At 40.3% G+C, this 16,554-nt stretch overlaps 2 protein-coding genes across 13 annotated transcripts in view; one reads left to right on the forward strand and one right to left on the reverse strand.

The window, feature by feature from the left end:
- Nucleotides 1-8,788, forward strand: tmem98 (transmembrane protein 98). 2 transcript variants are annotated; one of them, XM_034219890.1, is made up of 7 exons: nucleotides 1-125; nucleotides 2,200-2,437; nucleotides 3,163-3,330; nucleotides 3,910-3,943; nucleotides 4,021-4,136; nucleotides 6,000-6,059; nucleotides 6,439-8,788. In XM_034219890.1, the coding sequence occupies exons 2-7, from the start codon at nucleotides 2,307-2,309 to the stop codon at nucleotides 6,638-6,640; spliced, it is 711 nt and encodes a 236-aa protein (XP_034075781.1). In that variant the 5' UTR covers nucleotides 1-125; nucleotides 2,200-2,306; the 3' UTR covers nucleotides 6,641-8,788. The 2 variants fall into 2 exon arrangements, with proteins under 2 accessions (XP_034075781.1, XP_034075782.1); XM_034219891.1 differs by having other exon boundaries at nucleotides 3,199-3,330.
- Nucleotides 7,880-16,554, reverse strand: part of svilc (supervillin c) — a 24,352-nt gene continuing 15,677 nt past the window's right edge. For 10 of the 11 annotated variants that reach the window (XM_034219885.1, XM_034219877.1, XM_034219887.1 and 7 more), the window contains 16 exons: nucleotides 16,375-16,494; nucleotides 16,148-16,284; nucleotides 15,291-15,438; nucleotides 14,539-14,684; nucleotides 14,243-14,418; nucleotides 13,310-13,454; nucleotides 12,704-13,022; nucleotides 12,409-12,560; nucleotides 11,704-11,806; nucleotides 11,012-11,219; nucleotides 10,778-10,911; nucleotides 10,542-10,697; nucleotides 9,978-10,121; nucleotides 9,782-9,894; nucleotides 9,209-9,364; nucleotides 7,880-9,003 (listed from right to left, as the gene is read on the reverse strand). In XM_034219885.1, the coding sequence (XP_034075776.1) occupies nucleotides 8,914-9,003; nucleotides 9,209-9,364; nucleotides 9,782-9,894; nucleotides 9,978-10,121; nucleotides 10,542-10,697; nucleotides 10,778-10,911; nucleotides 11,012-11,219; nucleotides 11,704-11,806; nucleotides 12,409-12,560; nucleotides 12,704-13,022; nucleotides 13,310-13,454; nucleotides 14,243-14,418; nucleotides 14,539-14,684; nucleotides 15,291-15,438; nucleotides 16,148-16,284; nucleotides 16,375-16,494 (2,447 nt within the window). In that variant the 3' untranslated portion in view covers nucleotides 7,880-8,913. The remainder of the gene's footprint in view (nucleotides 9,004-9,208; nucleotides 9,365-9,781; nucleotides 9,895-9,977; nucleotides 10,122-10,541; nucleotides 10,698-10,777; nucleotides 10,912-11,011; nucleotides 11,220-11,703; nucleotides 11,807-12,408; nucleotides 12,561-12,703; nucleotides 13,023-13,309; nucleotides 13,455-14,242; nucleotides 14,419-14,538; nucleotides 14,685-15,290; nucleotides 15,439-16,147; nucleotides 16,285-16,374; nucleotides 16,495-16,554) is intronic. The other variant, XM_034219883.1, reaches the window with a different exon arrangement.

Below are 16,554 nucleotides of genomic sequence, written 5' to 3' on the forward strand. Positions count from 1 at the left end.
CAGTCAGCCGTGCGCGTCCACGCCCCAGATTGGGAGATGTCGGTGCCGTCTCCGCGCGCCCAGTGGCGCAGAGGAAAGTATTTTGTCTCCTAAAAGGAATTCAACTAAAAGATCAAAATGTTTAGGTAAGTAATCGATTGTTTATTTGCTTTATCAACGTGTAAGTAACGTGTTGTACATGTAAATGTGACGTTAGGAAAAGTTCAGTAGACTTTAAGTAAAACTGATGTGTGCTATGGTTTTGATGTATAAGTGTAGAAACGGCCTGTGTTCATGAAGTACAGATACAAACTTTACATATGTGCGGATGCGTTACTGTGAGCGAGCGCCAGTGTTTCTATTAGACAAACAATTTAGGGGAAATAATGAACTTTGGTTGCCCCCTTTTTTTGTGCCTGTGTTGTTGCTCTCCGCAAATTTGTAGAGATAAGAATAGGGATTTGTTTAACCTAGACCCACGTTAATAAACCTTTGTGTGTGGTAAATACTCAGCATACAGACCATTAAAACCAATACATTGATGATTTAGTCGTTTTAACTTTTTTACCTTTCGTTTTTTATTTTAGTTTGTGGTTTATCCACTTGTAGAAACTATTGTGATCAGTACTTGAAATGGTCTGATAACTATTAAGATACTTTCCTTTAATAGCAACAGTAAGGACATACAATTAAAATTATTATACTCTGATGTATAATGGACAAAAAGTTATTTAAAGAATCTTAAAAAATAATAATAGTGTATTTACTGTTATTTAGTCTTATCTAGTGCAATGGTCAAGCGAGTAATCAGATAAGGGATGTGTTTAATGTCAAATCTGACTCTGCATTGTAACTATAGCAATCAGATAAATCTAGTGGAGTAAAAAGTACATTATTTCATTTTGAAATGTTGAGAAGTAGAAGTATGAAATAGCAGAACATGCAAATTAGGCAAAAAATACCTCGAAGTTGTACCTAACTAAATTCACTCAGTTACTTTCAACAACTTAAGACAAGCAGTTTGCTCTGCAGTGAAATCAGCTTAGTTAGGTTTAAGGGGAAACCCTGTTGTTTTTTGTTTCCTGAAATATATCAATGAAACATTTGTATCTGTTTTATTTTAGCAGAGACATTTCAAGGAGTTCTTACACTCCGGCCTGTGAAAAGAAAAGGGAGTCAGGAAAGCTCTGTGCGATACGGCGAGTGTAACACAAATTAATCAGATTAAAGAATTACAGCATTCCAATGCAGAATCTCACATAATCATCTGGGCAAAAAAAGGTTCAGCTGCCCTGCAGTCATGTAACAGTGAACACTGTTCATAATGGCAGGCATCATTACAATTCAATTATACTTTACTGTACCTTGAGAACGCTGAGCCAATGACGGCTTTCTGGCAGAGAGTTTACTCCCATCCTCTATGAGTGATCAGGTGGGACAGGGCGGGTTAATGAGTGACAAAACCGAGCAGAGGGCAGCTATACTTTACACTCTCAACGAAAGGGTAAATGTCATGTCACCTGAATTAAACTGCAGATAATCCAGAATACTTCAGCCAGGACTGAACACATCAGATGGTAAGAGGTCAAAGTTTATGAGAGTTTAGTTCTTTGTTCAGGTATAGACAGGCGGTTTAGGTGTGTGTGTGTGTGTGTGTGTGTGTGTGTGTGTGTGTGTGTGTGTGTGTGTGTGTGTGTGTGTGTGTGTGTGTGTGTGTGTGTGTGTGTGTGTGTGTGTGTGTGTGTGTGTGTGTGTGTGTGTGTGTGTGTGTGTGTGTGTGTGTGTGTGTTGTTGGAGCTGTTAATCAAAGTGAAAGGAAACAGGCAATCTTCACACTGTTTTCAAACTTTTCGACTTTTTGGCTGCTTGTTAAAGTTCAATAGAATAGTATAATATTTGTTGTGAGTTGTCGTTGCCCTAGTTTCGCAAATAAAGTCTCTGTATAGCAAACACTGTGTTCTCATTATGCTGTATGACATGCAAACAAAGAGCAAGTGCACTTCAGCTTTTATGTACTCATGATAAAGATCAGCCGTGTGTTGTAGGTGTGCCACATTCAGAAACACTGCTGATTGTATCCTTCTTTCCATTGGCTCAGAGGGGAATTGTGTTTCAGCAGAAGTCAAAATCAGGAGAAATCTAGCTGAAGTATCTTCAAGCACAGGGATGATATTCCTCTTCTCCAGTTTGATGTCACCCAATCACTTCTCTCCTCGACAGATGAGCGGCCATCCATAATCAAGCTCGGACAATCAGCCGACCCTGATTGGACTCTCTTCCTCTCAAACAAGTTGCTGCCTGCAGCTGCTGTGGGAGCTGGAGTCGCCATGGAGACAGTGGTGATCGTGGCAATTGGGGTGTTGGCCACCATTTTCCTGGCCTCCTTCGTCGCTCTTGTGGTGGTGTGCAGACATCGCTACTGCCACCCTCACCACCTGCTGTACCCCTTCGACACCAAGTCAGTGAATCAATACAAAGCCTCGACATGTGAACTAGAAAGAGTTTTAACTCCTATCAGATTTTAGAGTCTTAAATTGTAGTTAGTAAAACAAATATAACCACTGCTAGCCTACATACTGTTTGTACTAAACGATTAGGGTTGGCTTCACACTTTTTAGCACTAGTGGTTTATGGGCATTTATTAATTAGCAATAGTTGAGAAATGCCACAAAAGGAGGCAGAGAAATGCAACAGGACCTCAAACAGGGACTTTGCACTTCATGGTTGGCTTCTTAAATCCTTTAAGCCACAGGGGCACTCCATTTGTGTACCATTCAACCTCAGTTGGACTCATTTATTTCAACATTTAACATCTCTTTTTCTTTTTTCCAGTGTTTTGTCATCTAATTGATACGCTTTACACCTTGATTAGTGTTTGTTCAATCAACAACAACAAAATCAGGCTGTTTTGTTAGCTTTGTTTACTTATACACCTGTTGTTGAAAAAGTGTTGCTAATAAAAGATACTCATCTTAAACATTGATATCCACAACCTGCCAGGACAAATATTGAAATTAGAACAGAAACCTGTATTGTGTGCTCAAAGACACAGAGCCCCTTTATACTATGTGAAAAACACTAAAACGTGATATCCTCATGCACATTTCCAGTCAATAAACTTGCTCAGTTAACCACAGCAAATGTAAAGGTAATTTAACTGTGACTTGCTGGTTGGTAATCCAGCCGTGCCTCCTCTGGTTTCCCTGTTCTGTTTTACAGACCCACAGTGGATCTGATTGGAGCCATGGAGACCCAGAGCGAGCAGTCGGAGCTGGAGCTGGACGATGTGGTCATCACCAACCCGCACATCGAGGCCATCCTGGAGAACGAGGACTGGATAGAGGATGCCTCGTATGTCTTACTGGTGCCATTGTGGCATGACATAAGTTTAAAGCTTTAGACATTTAGGTTAAGTCTTCAAATGCTGCTGCTAACTCAGCACATTTACCCAAGTACTGCCAAAAGTACCGTGTTGAGGTGCTTGAGTTCTTACATGTTCAGATACTTTCTATTTCAGAGGGAAATATTTTACTTTTCATGTCAATACATTTTTTACATGGCATTAGTTACTTTGAGTATTACAATTAACAATACAATACTAAACCAACAAATAAAGTATGTTATGTTATTATAGATAAACATAAGACTTAATTGATCCACAGGTGGGAATTATATATGTTATTAATGTATTTTTGTTTTTGCCTCCATATTTTTCACTTTTTTAAAACATTTTATAGACCAATCGATTAAATTCTAAAATATTCAGAAGAACAATTCATTAGCAAATAAGTTGTAAGTTGCAGCCCTACTTTAGGTTTCTCTTTTTACTCCGATAGGGTATTTTTTTTGTGGTACACTGGTATTGCTGTTTTTTAAGTAAATGACCTGAGTATTTGATTCTACCTAATTCTCTGAATGTTTCTCCCACAGTGGATTGGTCTCTCATTGTATCTCAATCCTAAAGGTAACTCAAGTCTTTACTTTAGTTCTAGTCTATATTATTTATTTAGCAAAACTAACACGTTATATTTCGATCTACAGATTTGCCACACTTTGACTGAAAAGCTGGTTGCCATGACAATGGGTTCAGGGGCAAAGGTCAAGGCACCGGCAAGCTTGAGTGACATCATCAGTGTGGCCAAACGCATCAGCCCGAGGTAACGCACATTTACCAGTAATTAAGGACATTTACTTAAAAACTATTTTAAGGTACTTGGTATGATATTTAATATCAATGATGATGTATTGAATAAGTAAGATAACACTTTACTAATCCTTTGGTAAATTCACAAACTATCTGGAAGTGTTTCAAAACATTTCCCCACTGTAATGAACAGTTTAATGCTTCAATAATTGTGATTCAGTATCATAATATACATCATTTTGTAGACATTCTACAACAAAATGAGTTATTTTACTTTTGATATTTTAAAGGTAATTCACTTCAGAAACACTTTTTGTTATATTCCATGGAATGCTCTGAACATCCCAATAGCAATGAATATATTATCCCTTTAGCTGCCAGCACCACCATTTGGTAGAGCACATTTTGTGTCTTGATATCTTGTTGGAAAAAAAAAAGTTGAACTCCATCTGATTCAGCCAGCTCTACCCTTTGGTTGACATGTTATGCACAAAACAATCTCTAGATGTCACTGTGGTTCAAACAGAAAGCCCTTCAGCTAGCTTCCACTGAGAAAGTTGGCATGCTAAAAATCACTGCTGAAGAAATCACTCTTTTTGGTCAACTTTTGTAAGGTAACCATATCATTTTTGACATATTTTAGTGGCAGGGCACTGACTGAACATAATTAGATAACTTGATGCACAAAAAAAGTTTGAACAAGGGTGTAATTATTTTTTGGAAAATATGCTCAACCAATCGGTTGAATTGGCTTTTTATGGTAAGCTAGCAATATGACTTTTTCAGAGTTTCGGAGATGTTTTCCAATAAAATATGGTAAATAAATGGCTAGATTCATGGTAATATTACTAAATCTAGTACTGCCTTATGAGTCTCAGAGTGAAAGAGTGATAATAATTTATATAGCACCTTTCATGCATGGCATTCAGCCCAAAATTGCACACAGATGAGCAAGTTAGGCCAACACAGGATATAGACATTTGCTGTTAGGCCAGTGGTTTCCTGTTAGGCCAATTCAGAATATACAGTAAGATGAGCAAGTATTTTTTTTATCATGAAAAACACTTTACATTACTTTTTTCCATTTTTTTTTTTTTAGAATGATCATTTATTATCTTTTATGAATATATCTGGTTTTATATATTGCTAATTTTCCATAAAAGACACAAATGTATTTGAGTTTGTGTTTTATTTGAGTTTGATGCATACAAATACTGTACTGTATGATGATTGTTGAAAATGTACTTTTACCATAGAAAAGGCCAGCTCGACCATTTGGTAGAGGCTCATAAAAACAAGTGTGTGGTCAGTAAAAAAAAAAAAGTGTGTTTGTGCTTATTTGTGGCCCATTTGATAAGAAAATGCAAAAAAATAATTTTTCCATAGCTTTTTTCTTGGTCCGGCAGCTAAAGGGTTTTAAATGCTTTGACAATAAATATATACAAATACTTCATCTGTGGAAGCCCAATGATCTGTCTCGGCCCACGGCAGATAATTGGATGGCCTACCTGCCTGTCAGTCTTCCATCTCGTGCATCTCGTACACAAACTTATCTCGTGCCCTCATTGGTCATGTGCGCGTTTGTGTGTGTAGGAGGAGGGGCTCTGTAAGGAAGTCTGAAGGAAAGGGCAGATTTTTTTCGATTGTGTACTTTCAAATTCTAGCTTACTCAAGCTGGTTTCTCCATTCTTACCTACCCTACCTTTAAGTGTTTTGGGATGATAATACTTTTTAATTAAGGACTTTTTAACATACACTGTGGGACATACTTTTACTTCAATAAATGTTCCATGTATTACTTCCACCTCTGCAATGAACACAGTAGGCCTACTGACTCCGGCTAACCTCACATCCTCTCCGTCCCCTCTCCTCATAGGGTGGACGACGTGGTCAGGTCCATGTACCCACCTCTGGATCCAATCCTCCTGGACGCCAGGTAATCACATTTGTTTTTCCATCCATAAAATCAGCTTCTATGACGTTGATGACCTTATGCAAAGACCTGTGACCGTGATTGACCTATAAGAGCTGGAGAAGACCACATGACTCGATGTATCCATAATGAAATAACCTTTCATTTATGCAGCGATAGGGACAGCTAATGTGAAGTGTCACTGCAAATTGATGCTATGGGAAAAACCTTCAAAATCCAATATTTTGTGCCTTAAAAAACAAATCTAAAGTTATGCAATCTGCCCAACAGACCCATTCTAAGCCAGTTTTCCTTCATTTTAAAAAGGATTTTGGGAATCAGTGCATCTCACCCAGCAACAAAAAAAAGTTAAATCAAACCCATTTTTCATTTTCCTCCTCAGGGCTACAGCTCTCCTTCTTTCAGTCAGCCACCTGGTGCTGGTCACCCGCAACGCCTGTCACATGTCCGGCAGTATGGACTGGATCGACCAGTCACTCAACGCAGCAGAAGATCACATGGTGGTTTTGCGTGAGGCGGCACTGGCCTCTGAACCGGATCGATTCATACTCGGACATGATGCACAAAGAGAACAGGCCATTTAGACATCTAAACAAGGGCATGAAAATATGTCAATTTGCGGCCGTACTCACTTGATATTGAACAGGCACATATTCCACCTGGTAGTGTTGAAATGGCACGATTCACAAACTCACCATCAAACCCAAATGATTAAGGTTGCGCTGATTGATGCAGGGACTCCTCATTTTTACATTTCAACTTTAGAAAAAGCACCTTGGAAATTGTTTCTTTATCACATCTTCACCAAAAACAGCATAACATTGTTGCCTTCACTCCAGCTACATAATGGCTGTAAAGACATTAGGATTCAGGTAGTTTTCAGTATGTAACCCTTTTCTAGAGTTGGTCTGTTTTAGATGCCTGCAAGTAAAAGGCCTTTGGAAATGTCTTTCTCAAGTGCGCCATCACCCAGCGGTGGGCCTAAATCTAATCTGGCACTGCACAGTCACATGAAGGCTTAGTCAGCTAATCCATTCTGAGGAAAATAACATCCAGTTAGCCAGTGAACCCAAAGGGGCTCCTACTCAGTGGACCAATGGAAGAACAACCTTACCTATTTACAATGTGTTGCGCACACATGACTTGTGGTTACTCTAAAACGTCCCTCAGATTGTCTTACCTAACTCAGAAATCACCAGTTTATGAGTTGTAATCACACAACAGCATCAGTTTTAGCCACATCAGCAACACAGTAGGGGGGGTTTTTTCCACTCGAGAAAAGCCCATTTGTCCCATTGCTGCATTGTATTAGGATTAATTGAGGCTGAGATGGATGAATAACCACCACTTTGGTGCACATTGAAATATCTCAACATCTACTCCCTGGATTAGGATACAAATGTGGACAGAATAGCATGGTTCCCAGAGGATGAATCTTAATTACTTTGTTGATCCCATGACCTTTTCTTTAGCGGCACAAGCAGGTCAACATTTGTGGTTTTTGAGTATCCAAACAACTTGGATAGCTACAACATTTGGAACAGACATCCATGTACCACAAACAATTAACCAGATACGTTTTAGTAGGCAAGCTGATTTTAAATACTTCCAGTATTTGTTATCAAATACCTGAAAAGTATTGAGATTGCTATCAGCCTGTACTTTGTCATTAGCACGTGTAAGCAGCTAACACACAACTATGGTAAACATTACCGATTTACATCAGTTTGATTTTGAGTATGTTAGCATGCTGATGTTAGCATTTAGCTTAGCCTCACAGAGCAGCTAAGATGTAAATGCTTGCAGACAACAGTGAGCCAAGAAACATTTGTTTTTTTAATTTTGACAACAAAAAGGTGGGGGGGGGGGGTTTTATAAGAATTCAAGCTAAACATTCTATTTAGATTCATACAGGAAATGGGATATTACACCAAAGTACATCAAAACATTTTTAATCACCATCAGCTCAGTGTTACCATTATCAGAAATATTGCACTTTCACACACAATAGAGATGCCGTATGTCTTTATAGGTTTTTGTGTTAGGAGGGGTGTTGTGAACAGCGTGGTGATTGAGGTGGAGCAGAATTAGCGTGTTGTTTGGGGCCAGAGGGATGTTATTGGAGCATGTCTACCTGCTCCCCCATGCATAGCTAATACTGAATCCCCAAGGAGTCCTAATAAGGCATTACCCACAGCAACAATGAACACATGGGCTTAAGCTAAAATACATATGGCACAAACCTTTGTACACACAAGGCAGGCAGACAAATGAACACATCAGTAGCTCTTACAACTGTATAATGCACATCATAGGAGTCAAATACACTGTTTTTAAGATTGTAGTGACAATCAGGAAGAGAAGCAGCAGCTGAAAATCTTTCAACTGAAATTAAGCAAAACTTTAGTTCCGAGAATGCAGAGATATTTTGATGGAAAGATCTCAATCGAGGAGGAAACCTTTTTAAAAGTAGTTAGCCTTTTATTCTTTGTATGTATTCCTTTGTTTTCTTATCCTTATTCCACAGTTTGTTACTGATGTCCTTCGCTCACACCCTCATACATTTTCTTTATATCTTTCAATGATTTGTACAGATAAAGTTGACTTTAATAGGAAAAGGTGTGTTGTTTTTTGCTCTGAACAATAGCTACAGAGAAATTCATGTCTGATAAAAAGTCTAAACACTCATACTAGTTTGACATAAATAAAAGTTAATTTCTTTCCTCTTTTTATAACAGTGTGAGCAGTCCTTTGTGCAGCAACGCGGTGCTAATACCCCCCTGCCATCTTCTCTTCTCAGTGGAGGAGGAAGTCCCTGCTGCAGGAGCATCAGTCAGCCTCCATTTGTTTTCGCTGTCTAGCTAAGCAGCCCTTTGCTTTTCTTCAGATCAATTTGCTTCCAGTCTGGGAGGGAAGCGTATTCATCTCTCTTCATTTCCAAAATACTCTGAAACATATAATTGTAGTGATTTGTTTACTGGGGAAATCATTTTATAAAATAAAATATAAATGTTAAAGTTTAGACAAAACTTCTAAATAATTTATTATCAGATTAAAAAGATGAGAGCATCTATTTTTATTTGTAAAACATTTGGATAACACTGCAGCCTGCTGGTTAAAAGACATCACTGCATATTGCTCCATCAGTTTACCTGGAAGTCGTGATCAGACAGGTAGACTTCCAGGCGCTGGGGGTCCACTCCTTCAGGCAGGGGGCTCTGCAGCAGCTCCTCCAGAGGGTACTGGGTCTTCATCAACTGGGCCAGGGCGTCCTGCACCAAGGTCAGCTTCACCCGCCCCGCATCACCCTTACACAGACATTCATGGAAAAATACATAGAACAAAGCTGGTGATTAAAACTGGTAGAAAAGAATCTTGAATAAGGCAGTGTCACAGTAAAAATCAGTGTTTCTCTGGTAGACACAGGATGTAGGAGCTGCAGCTTACATTTGCTCAGCTTGTTGTTCTAATATTTTAAGATCTAGTCATCCACTCTATTAAATTCTATATTTGGCTAAAATAAATGACATATCTCAAATGTGTTTCATAAAAAAGTGTCAGGATAAAAGGACAACTTATGACATCTTGGATAACGTAAAAAAACTCAACAAAATATAGAAAATAGGTCTAGAGATTAAACATTTTAATGTAGAAATGTTACATATTACACTTTGAATATCTACACTAGAAACAGTGAGGTGTAGATAAGTGCATGGGGTTTTTACCTGTGGATGGGGTCCCAGGCTCTTTTCCCAGTGGGGAAACACATTAGTGAAGGTAAGAGGTTCTAAACCCTCAACAATTAGGTAAGCCTGCGGTGGGCGTCTTGGGTTCATCTCTGTGTTGCAGAGAAAAAACATTGAAAAATTTAAATACTTCAACTAATCAGCAACTCATTCATTTTAAACAGCCTTCTCGTACCCTTGCAGTACTGCAGCGCCGTCTGCATGGCACACCTCCTCTCAGCATGCCAGCAGCTCCAGGCTGAGGCCGAGCTCTCCGTCTGCTCAGGCTGACCCCTCTGCCACAGGTACACCTCCAGACGATTATCCAGCAGGAACAAAGCTAACAGGCAGGCAAGAAAGAAAGACAGTGGATATGAGACAATAAAGTGAATTTCAGAGCCTTTCTGGGAGTCATATACACAAACGTTTCTCATTGGTGAAAAGAAGAAGTCAGATATGTATATACCAAAAAACAGCATTAATAGAATATAATTTTTTTTTTTTTACCATTAGCAGAAAACATTTTATTTAGGTAAATGTATGCAAGCCAAATGAACTTATACAATTAAGTTAACTTTTGATATTGGGATTTTGGCAGAAAGAAACAAAAAGGATACTGCCAAAACAATTTTACAAATTGATAAATGAATGACTCAAAAGTAATGTGGTTCTTGTTTTCAATGAATGTACATAAAAAGATAACAGCGAAAGAGACACACACGTTTGTGTATTGTGCATGCGTGCATGTGTACGCTGTCACCTGGTTGTGGTACAGAGTACAGGCTCTCCTGGATGAAGGGCGATGGCATCACGACCCCCGGCAGCCGAGTTGGACTCTGCAGCTCGACAGCCTGGAAACTCCCAGAGAAGGCACTCAGGTGGAAGAGGCGAGGTGTGAAGTTATACTTTCCGGGATCTAACAAAGAAATATTTTTTAAGTGTGATTTAGAAGATTAGAGAACGTCCTGGATGAAGAGACGTTGAGTTGTTTTCTACCTTGCAGCATGCAGTCATACGCCTTCCTGTCCATTTGTCCCAGTGCTGTCCAGAACTCTGCCGGCTCTGAGCCTTCCTCCACCACCTGCACCTTCACAGGGCTGCTTTTACTGAGACCCAGCTCTGGTGGACACCTAAAAACACAAACAATTCAAAGGCTGGAAAGTGATTTCAACGTTCTATGTTAAAGACATCACTGAATCCTTGAAAAGCCGACCCACTGACTTGACTCACGTTTGAGTGAGATGCTCCACTGCCCTCTTGCTGACCTCTCTGGAGCCGCTGTGAGCCTTACCGCCCGTCCAGAGGTACATCAGACCCTGCTGGCTGCTGAGCAGGACGACAGAGCCCCTGGACCTCAGACCTGCACAGCAGCAATCCACTTCCAACAGAGAGCCTTCCTCAGGGAGTTCTCCGCGCACACAGAAGAGACGCCACTCTGCTACAAAAGAAAATATTTGTTTTAAAATCACATGACATTGCGTGCTGTCCAAAGATGCACCAGAGCCCCACAGGAGTCCATTCCTGCCTGTGGCCATCAAACTTTTCATCTTCTCCTTCAGAGTGTCACATCATCTAAGTCAGTAGACTGGCTCTTGCACTTAATTACCCCTATCGGCAGATCTGTCTGTTTAGTTATTACTCTTCTGGTTTACTCCGGCATTAATACTGAATTCAAATGTGCTTTTCAATTATTGTTCCATTAACACTTTTTCCTGTATTTGAACACACTTAAATATAAATGGCATTTATATTATAAATTTAATTTTTCGACCTGTTAAAAAAAATGTAAATATGCACATTATTTATATACATCTTTCTTATTATAATTTCTCTATGTTTATGTTCTAGAAGGGATAAATTAAGTATTTCTGAGCCTGATGACTGAACCAGGAGAACAGATACAGGCCCTTACTGTACAGTACCTGCATTAGTGGAGGCTTCCTCTCTCTTGCCCTTGTGAACGACCAGGCCTCCCTGGAAAAGCTGCAGGAAGCAGGGAGGTTCCTTTCCCTGAGGAACCACCACCTTCAGAGACAACACAACAAAAAGTCCATATTTGAATCAGTCAAACTGTTGAGTACACACAGTGTGTATTTGCATGTAAACCCTTGTACTGCATTGTATCTACTAAATACAGCAATCAGTAAAGGATATTTCAATCAAGCAGTAGCTCAGTCAGTAGGGGCTTGGACTGTGAGCCGTAGGGTCGCCGGTTCAAGTCCCCGAACAGACTTAAAGTATGGAGTGTGGACTGGCACTTGGATAAGTCCCAGTTCACCTCCAGGGTGAACACACCCCTGCCGTGTTGCCCTTGAGCAAGGCAATGGACATCCCCCTTCCCCCCTCACTCCCCGGGCGCTGTACACTAGCTGCCCACTGTTCCTAGTACTAGACTCCTGGTACTAGGATGGGTTAAAAGCAGAGAACACATTTCACTGTGTGTGCTGCATGTGACCATTAAAGAGGGTTTCATCCCTCCAATTAAAAAAAATGTTTCAATTAAAGTAAACCCTCACACCAAAGGGCCAAAGGTGTCCTTTAATATGCTCCTTCAGTAAACGTTCTTACAGAGTAATTACTTTAGGGTGTGGTTTTATTTCCAACAAACGGTATTCTGAAGGCCTCACCTGTGACTCCCCTTGCTTGTTCGTCCCAATGGACAGGAAAGCAGCGGTGTCCCGTCCGCTGACACTGGAGTGACGGCCCCGCCACAGGAAGAAGGCAGTGTTTTCTTTTTGTTCGGGACTTCCACTACACTCATCAGTGCTGTTCATCTTATCTACAGCAGAGGATAACATATTTACATTTCTATTTGAGGTATTTTTATAGCTGATGTTTTTGTTTAAATCAAATAACACTGACTAAAAGGACAGAATAAGCCACAGTAAGGAATGTGAGGGTGACGCGATAAATGTCTCTGACCGACAGTGTTGATACTGTACGTCCAGCGGATGACGTAGGAGTCTCCTTCGTGAAGCTGCCCGGTACTCTCCACGGGAACTTCGCTGTCATCAAACTCCTGGACGTGCCACGTGTCCACAGCAACTGTCTTCAGCTCCATCTGACCTCCTTCCTCCAGCATGATGACCCCGTGCCCCCTCTGGACGTCAACCCCAGCCAACACGTTATGGACCACGCCATCCCCTTCTAGTAACTGACCGGACACTAAGGCTTTGGCATCACAGGCACTTAAGACGTCTGAGGATGGGGGCATTAACTCGGAAGACTGAACTGGGACAGGCTGTGGACGGATGGAAGTTGAATCAGAATCAGAATCAGTTTAAAGCTTAAATAAAAGCAACAATTATATTTGGAAAAAAGATAATGATGATTGATTGCAATGATTAACTTAACCCAGAATCTTGAAAGTGAAATATATGGAATCGAAAAAATAACAATGTAAATTAGAGGTCAGGATTAAATCATCTGAGAAAAATGGGAAATCTGATGATTGTGTGTGTGTGTATATGTATGTGTGTGTGTGTGTGTGTGTGTGTGTGTGTGTACACTCATTCTAATCAGACAAACCTGTGTGTTGTGGCTCACAGCAGCAGCTTCCTCCGTGCCTCCACTCCTGACTGTCCAGTCCAGGAACTTCTCCCTGAACAGAGCAGTCTCGCTGTGCTCTGAGACACAACCGAACAACGCCCAGCTGGGACGCCCCTCTCCCCTTCTGAGGACAGAGTCATTAAAAACAAATTAATTTGACATCGAATCCAACCTTAATTAATGACCGCTTTGCAATTATGTAATTTTTAAATGATATTTTTGCAGATTGTGGTACATTATTGGGCTTTGCAGTGTCCTTATTGTATAAGTCTCACTTTTTATTTTTACTTGTGACATTTCATACATTATAAATTAGCAGACTTTTTTTAAATTAACAAATCCTTTCTGTAATTGTTGTGCATATCAAAAATAAAAGCGCTTTTTCCCCAACTTTTTTTCAAGTTTTAGACATTAGCGTGCCCCCAACTTTGTACCAAAAATCATCATAAAAGATAAATGGCTATTATAGCAGCATTAAAGCCCATTCGTTTTGAATGACATGTTCAACAGGTGTCCTGCTACTTTTGTGAATTCTGACTTTCCACTGTCTTTTGCCAGCTGCAGCCTGTCAGTGTGAAGTGTATTCATAAAACAGCACGTCATGTGGACACAATGCTGTATCCTGGGGTTTCAGTTTGGAATGAAATGCCATTTGCTTTGGCTTTACAGCATGCACTAAAGACTTTTACTGCATATCACTGGGCTGCTACATTCACAGTAAACTTAATTTCTTGTGCTTATTGTGTCCAGTGTGGAATTACATCCACACTTGTTTGGGTGCACAGCCATGTTCAAACTAGGTCATACTTACAGCTGTACTCTTCTGTTTCTGTTATGTGTCCCAACATTGATATGATGATTTTCCTTTGTAAGGTAGGGTCTAAAAGCTTTACGCCTGCGGTGTGAACTTACAGCGGTGTGTTGGGGTTACACTGCGTGGGATCCAGCGGATTCACTCCACAGTTGCTGTAGTCATAAGGACCGACCCACACTTGGTGACTTAGCTGGAAGGCAACGTTCCTCCTACTGAGGGAGACATCCTGGCCATGCCACAGGTACACCTCACTGCCGAAATCAAACACCAGGGCCTGGAGAAAAAAGGATGACAGAATGGGCATTCATTTCATCTGAGACATGATCAGATGTTTAAACTGTCTGACTTTTTTAGAACAAGCACGCAATGGACAACATATTTAGAGAGTTCAGACCTCAGTGGAGCCCAGCAGGGAGACACTGGGGATGGAGGCCCAGGCCTGCTCATGAGGCACCAGCCTGTTCTCCACCAGCCGGTACACACAGTTCGACTCCACCACCCCACGCTCATAGAGCTCATCCTCCTCCTCTGCACTGGCTCCTACGCAAACACAAGAACATACAGAATGCTCAGTCCACATCTACACAGGTGGCATGTATTTTACTTTTTAAACAATCCTATTTTGCAATTCAGTTCTTCAACTCCAAAGCATTTCAGAGAGAGATATTGTACTTTTTAATCCACCATCATTTTCTGATAACTACATTTACTGTTAACATATTAGGGAAAAATAAGAAAAGGTAAAAATGTAATGTGTTATAAATTAAACAACACCACAGTATATTATAAGAAGAAGCTCTACCTTGAACATTCGTATAAGCTGCCAACATAAATGCATCAGTATACAGTAATATTCCAATAATTAGCTATTTCAAAATATGTTTTGATACAAGTACATTTTGTGTACTTTGATTTGTAGTTGAGTATTTTCATAATGTGGCATTCGTACTTTTACTTTTCCACAAAATGATGTTAAAATCCTATTTTTCCAATTTTCTATTTTGTTGTCTTTAAATAGTTGATAAGCTAGGTAAATATCTCAAGAAAAAAAAGCAGGTATTTTAAATTTTCTATTCCGACTTAATAAACATAAAATGTAAAACCATCTAAGGATAAATGATCTACGCAGACACATTGACCTCTAACCTCTGTATTGTGTCCGTCCTCCCAGAAGGCCCCAGAAGTCTTTTGCCAGGCTGCCGTCACAGTCTACCCCCTCCTCCAGGTGGACCACCTGGGAGGCCTGGCAGCCCAGACCCCTCTGACTCTGGATGGATGATGCCAGCTCAGAGGCCTGAAAAATAAAAATAAAATGTTCTAATACCGCGTCCAAACAGGCGTATGGAACTAGTTGGTAACAAAATACTCTTAACATTTTGATTTCTGGTATGAAAGAGTTTTGCAACAGGTGCTGCACCAAATAATGTGCCCTATAAGATACTGTACACATTTTAACAGTATTGCCAGTGCCAATGCCAGTATTTAGATTGAGTCACACGTTTTGATATGTGTGAAGGCAGAAACTGTAGTTTCACCATAGTTGGTCACAGCTATCAAAATACAGTATGTGGTGACAGCAGGAAAGTGAAGGTGTGAAAGTGATTGACATTTAAATTTCACCTGTGGCACATGGTGGATTTAACCTTGTGTAGAACATGTGATAATAAGTATTTCAAAGTGAGCATTTCTACATGTTTTCATCAAATTCGTATTTATAGCACAACATGTCTTATACCCTGAACATCTATTATAGCCTGGCACCCTTTACATTTGAGACAGTTTTGATCCCCACCATAGAAAATAATAACATTACATATGTAACTGTTCTATTCTATTTTCTTTGTATTTACTTGCACATCTCAACACATTTTATATATATATATATTCATGTTGCACTGTTGGAGGAGCCTGTGACTTGCGTTTTTCATTGCCATATCTACACTGTAGCTAATGTGCACATGACAATAAAGCCTTGAATTGAACTGAATTGTGTTCGGTTGTACCTTGGTTCTCTCATGTTCATTGGCGAACTCTCCGCTCCACAGGACGCAGTGCTGCGGGGCGACCAGCAGGAAGCAGTCTCCACTGTTCAGGGAGCGCGCTGAGGGCTCCACCAGACGCACCTGGACCTGCCGCCTACCTGTTGCCACAGGCCCAAGTTAATATAAAAACCTGAATACAAACACGTCATCGTTGGGACACTCGTGCATACAGATAACTATATTCTGACCTTTGATGTGAATGAGCATGAGGCTGCTGAAGGGAGGAGAAGACTTGGTTGTGTCTGAGGAAGAGAGGACGTCTTCTGCTCTGGAAAGATTTGATTCTGTCACAGACGGGTTCTTGGACTCTACGGGGAGGGAAGACACACACATTTAAGCTGAATGAAAAAGGATCATCCAGATCTCTC

The sequence above is a fragment of the Gymnodraco acuticeps genome, unplaced genomic scaffold, assembly GCF_902827175.1.
Source record: "Gymnodraco acuticeps unplaced genomic scaffold, fGymAcu1.1, whole genome shotgun sequence".
NCBI lineage: Eukaryota > Metazoa > Chordata > Actinopteri > Perciformes > Bathydraconidae > Gymnodraco > Gymnodraco acuticeps.

Bases quoted from the DNA above. Each gene is read 5' to 3' on its own strand.
- tmem98 (XM_034219890.1), top strand. From the start codon at position 2,307: ATGGAGACAGTGGTGATCGTGGCAATTGGGGTGTTGGCCACCATTTTC. The intron at 3,944-4,020 runs GTAACTCAAGTC...TTCGATCTACAG, and splicing joins ATTGTATCTCAATCCTAAAG to ATTTGCCACACTTTGACTGA. The intron at 4,137-5,999 runs GTAACGCACATT...CTCTCCTCATAG, and splicing joins GCCAAACGCATCAGCCCGAG to GGTGGACGACGTGGTCAGGT.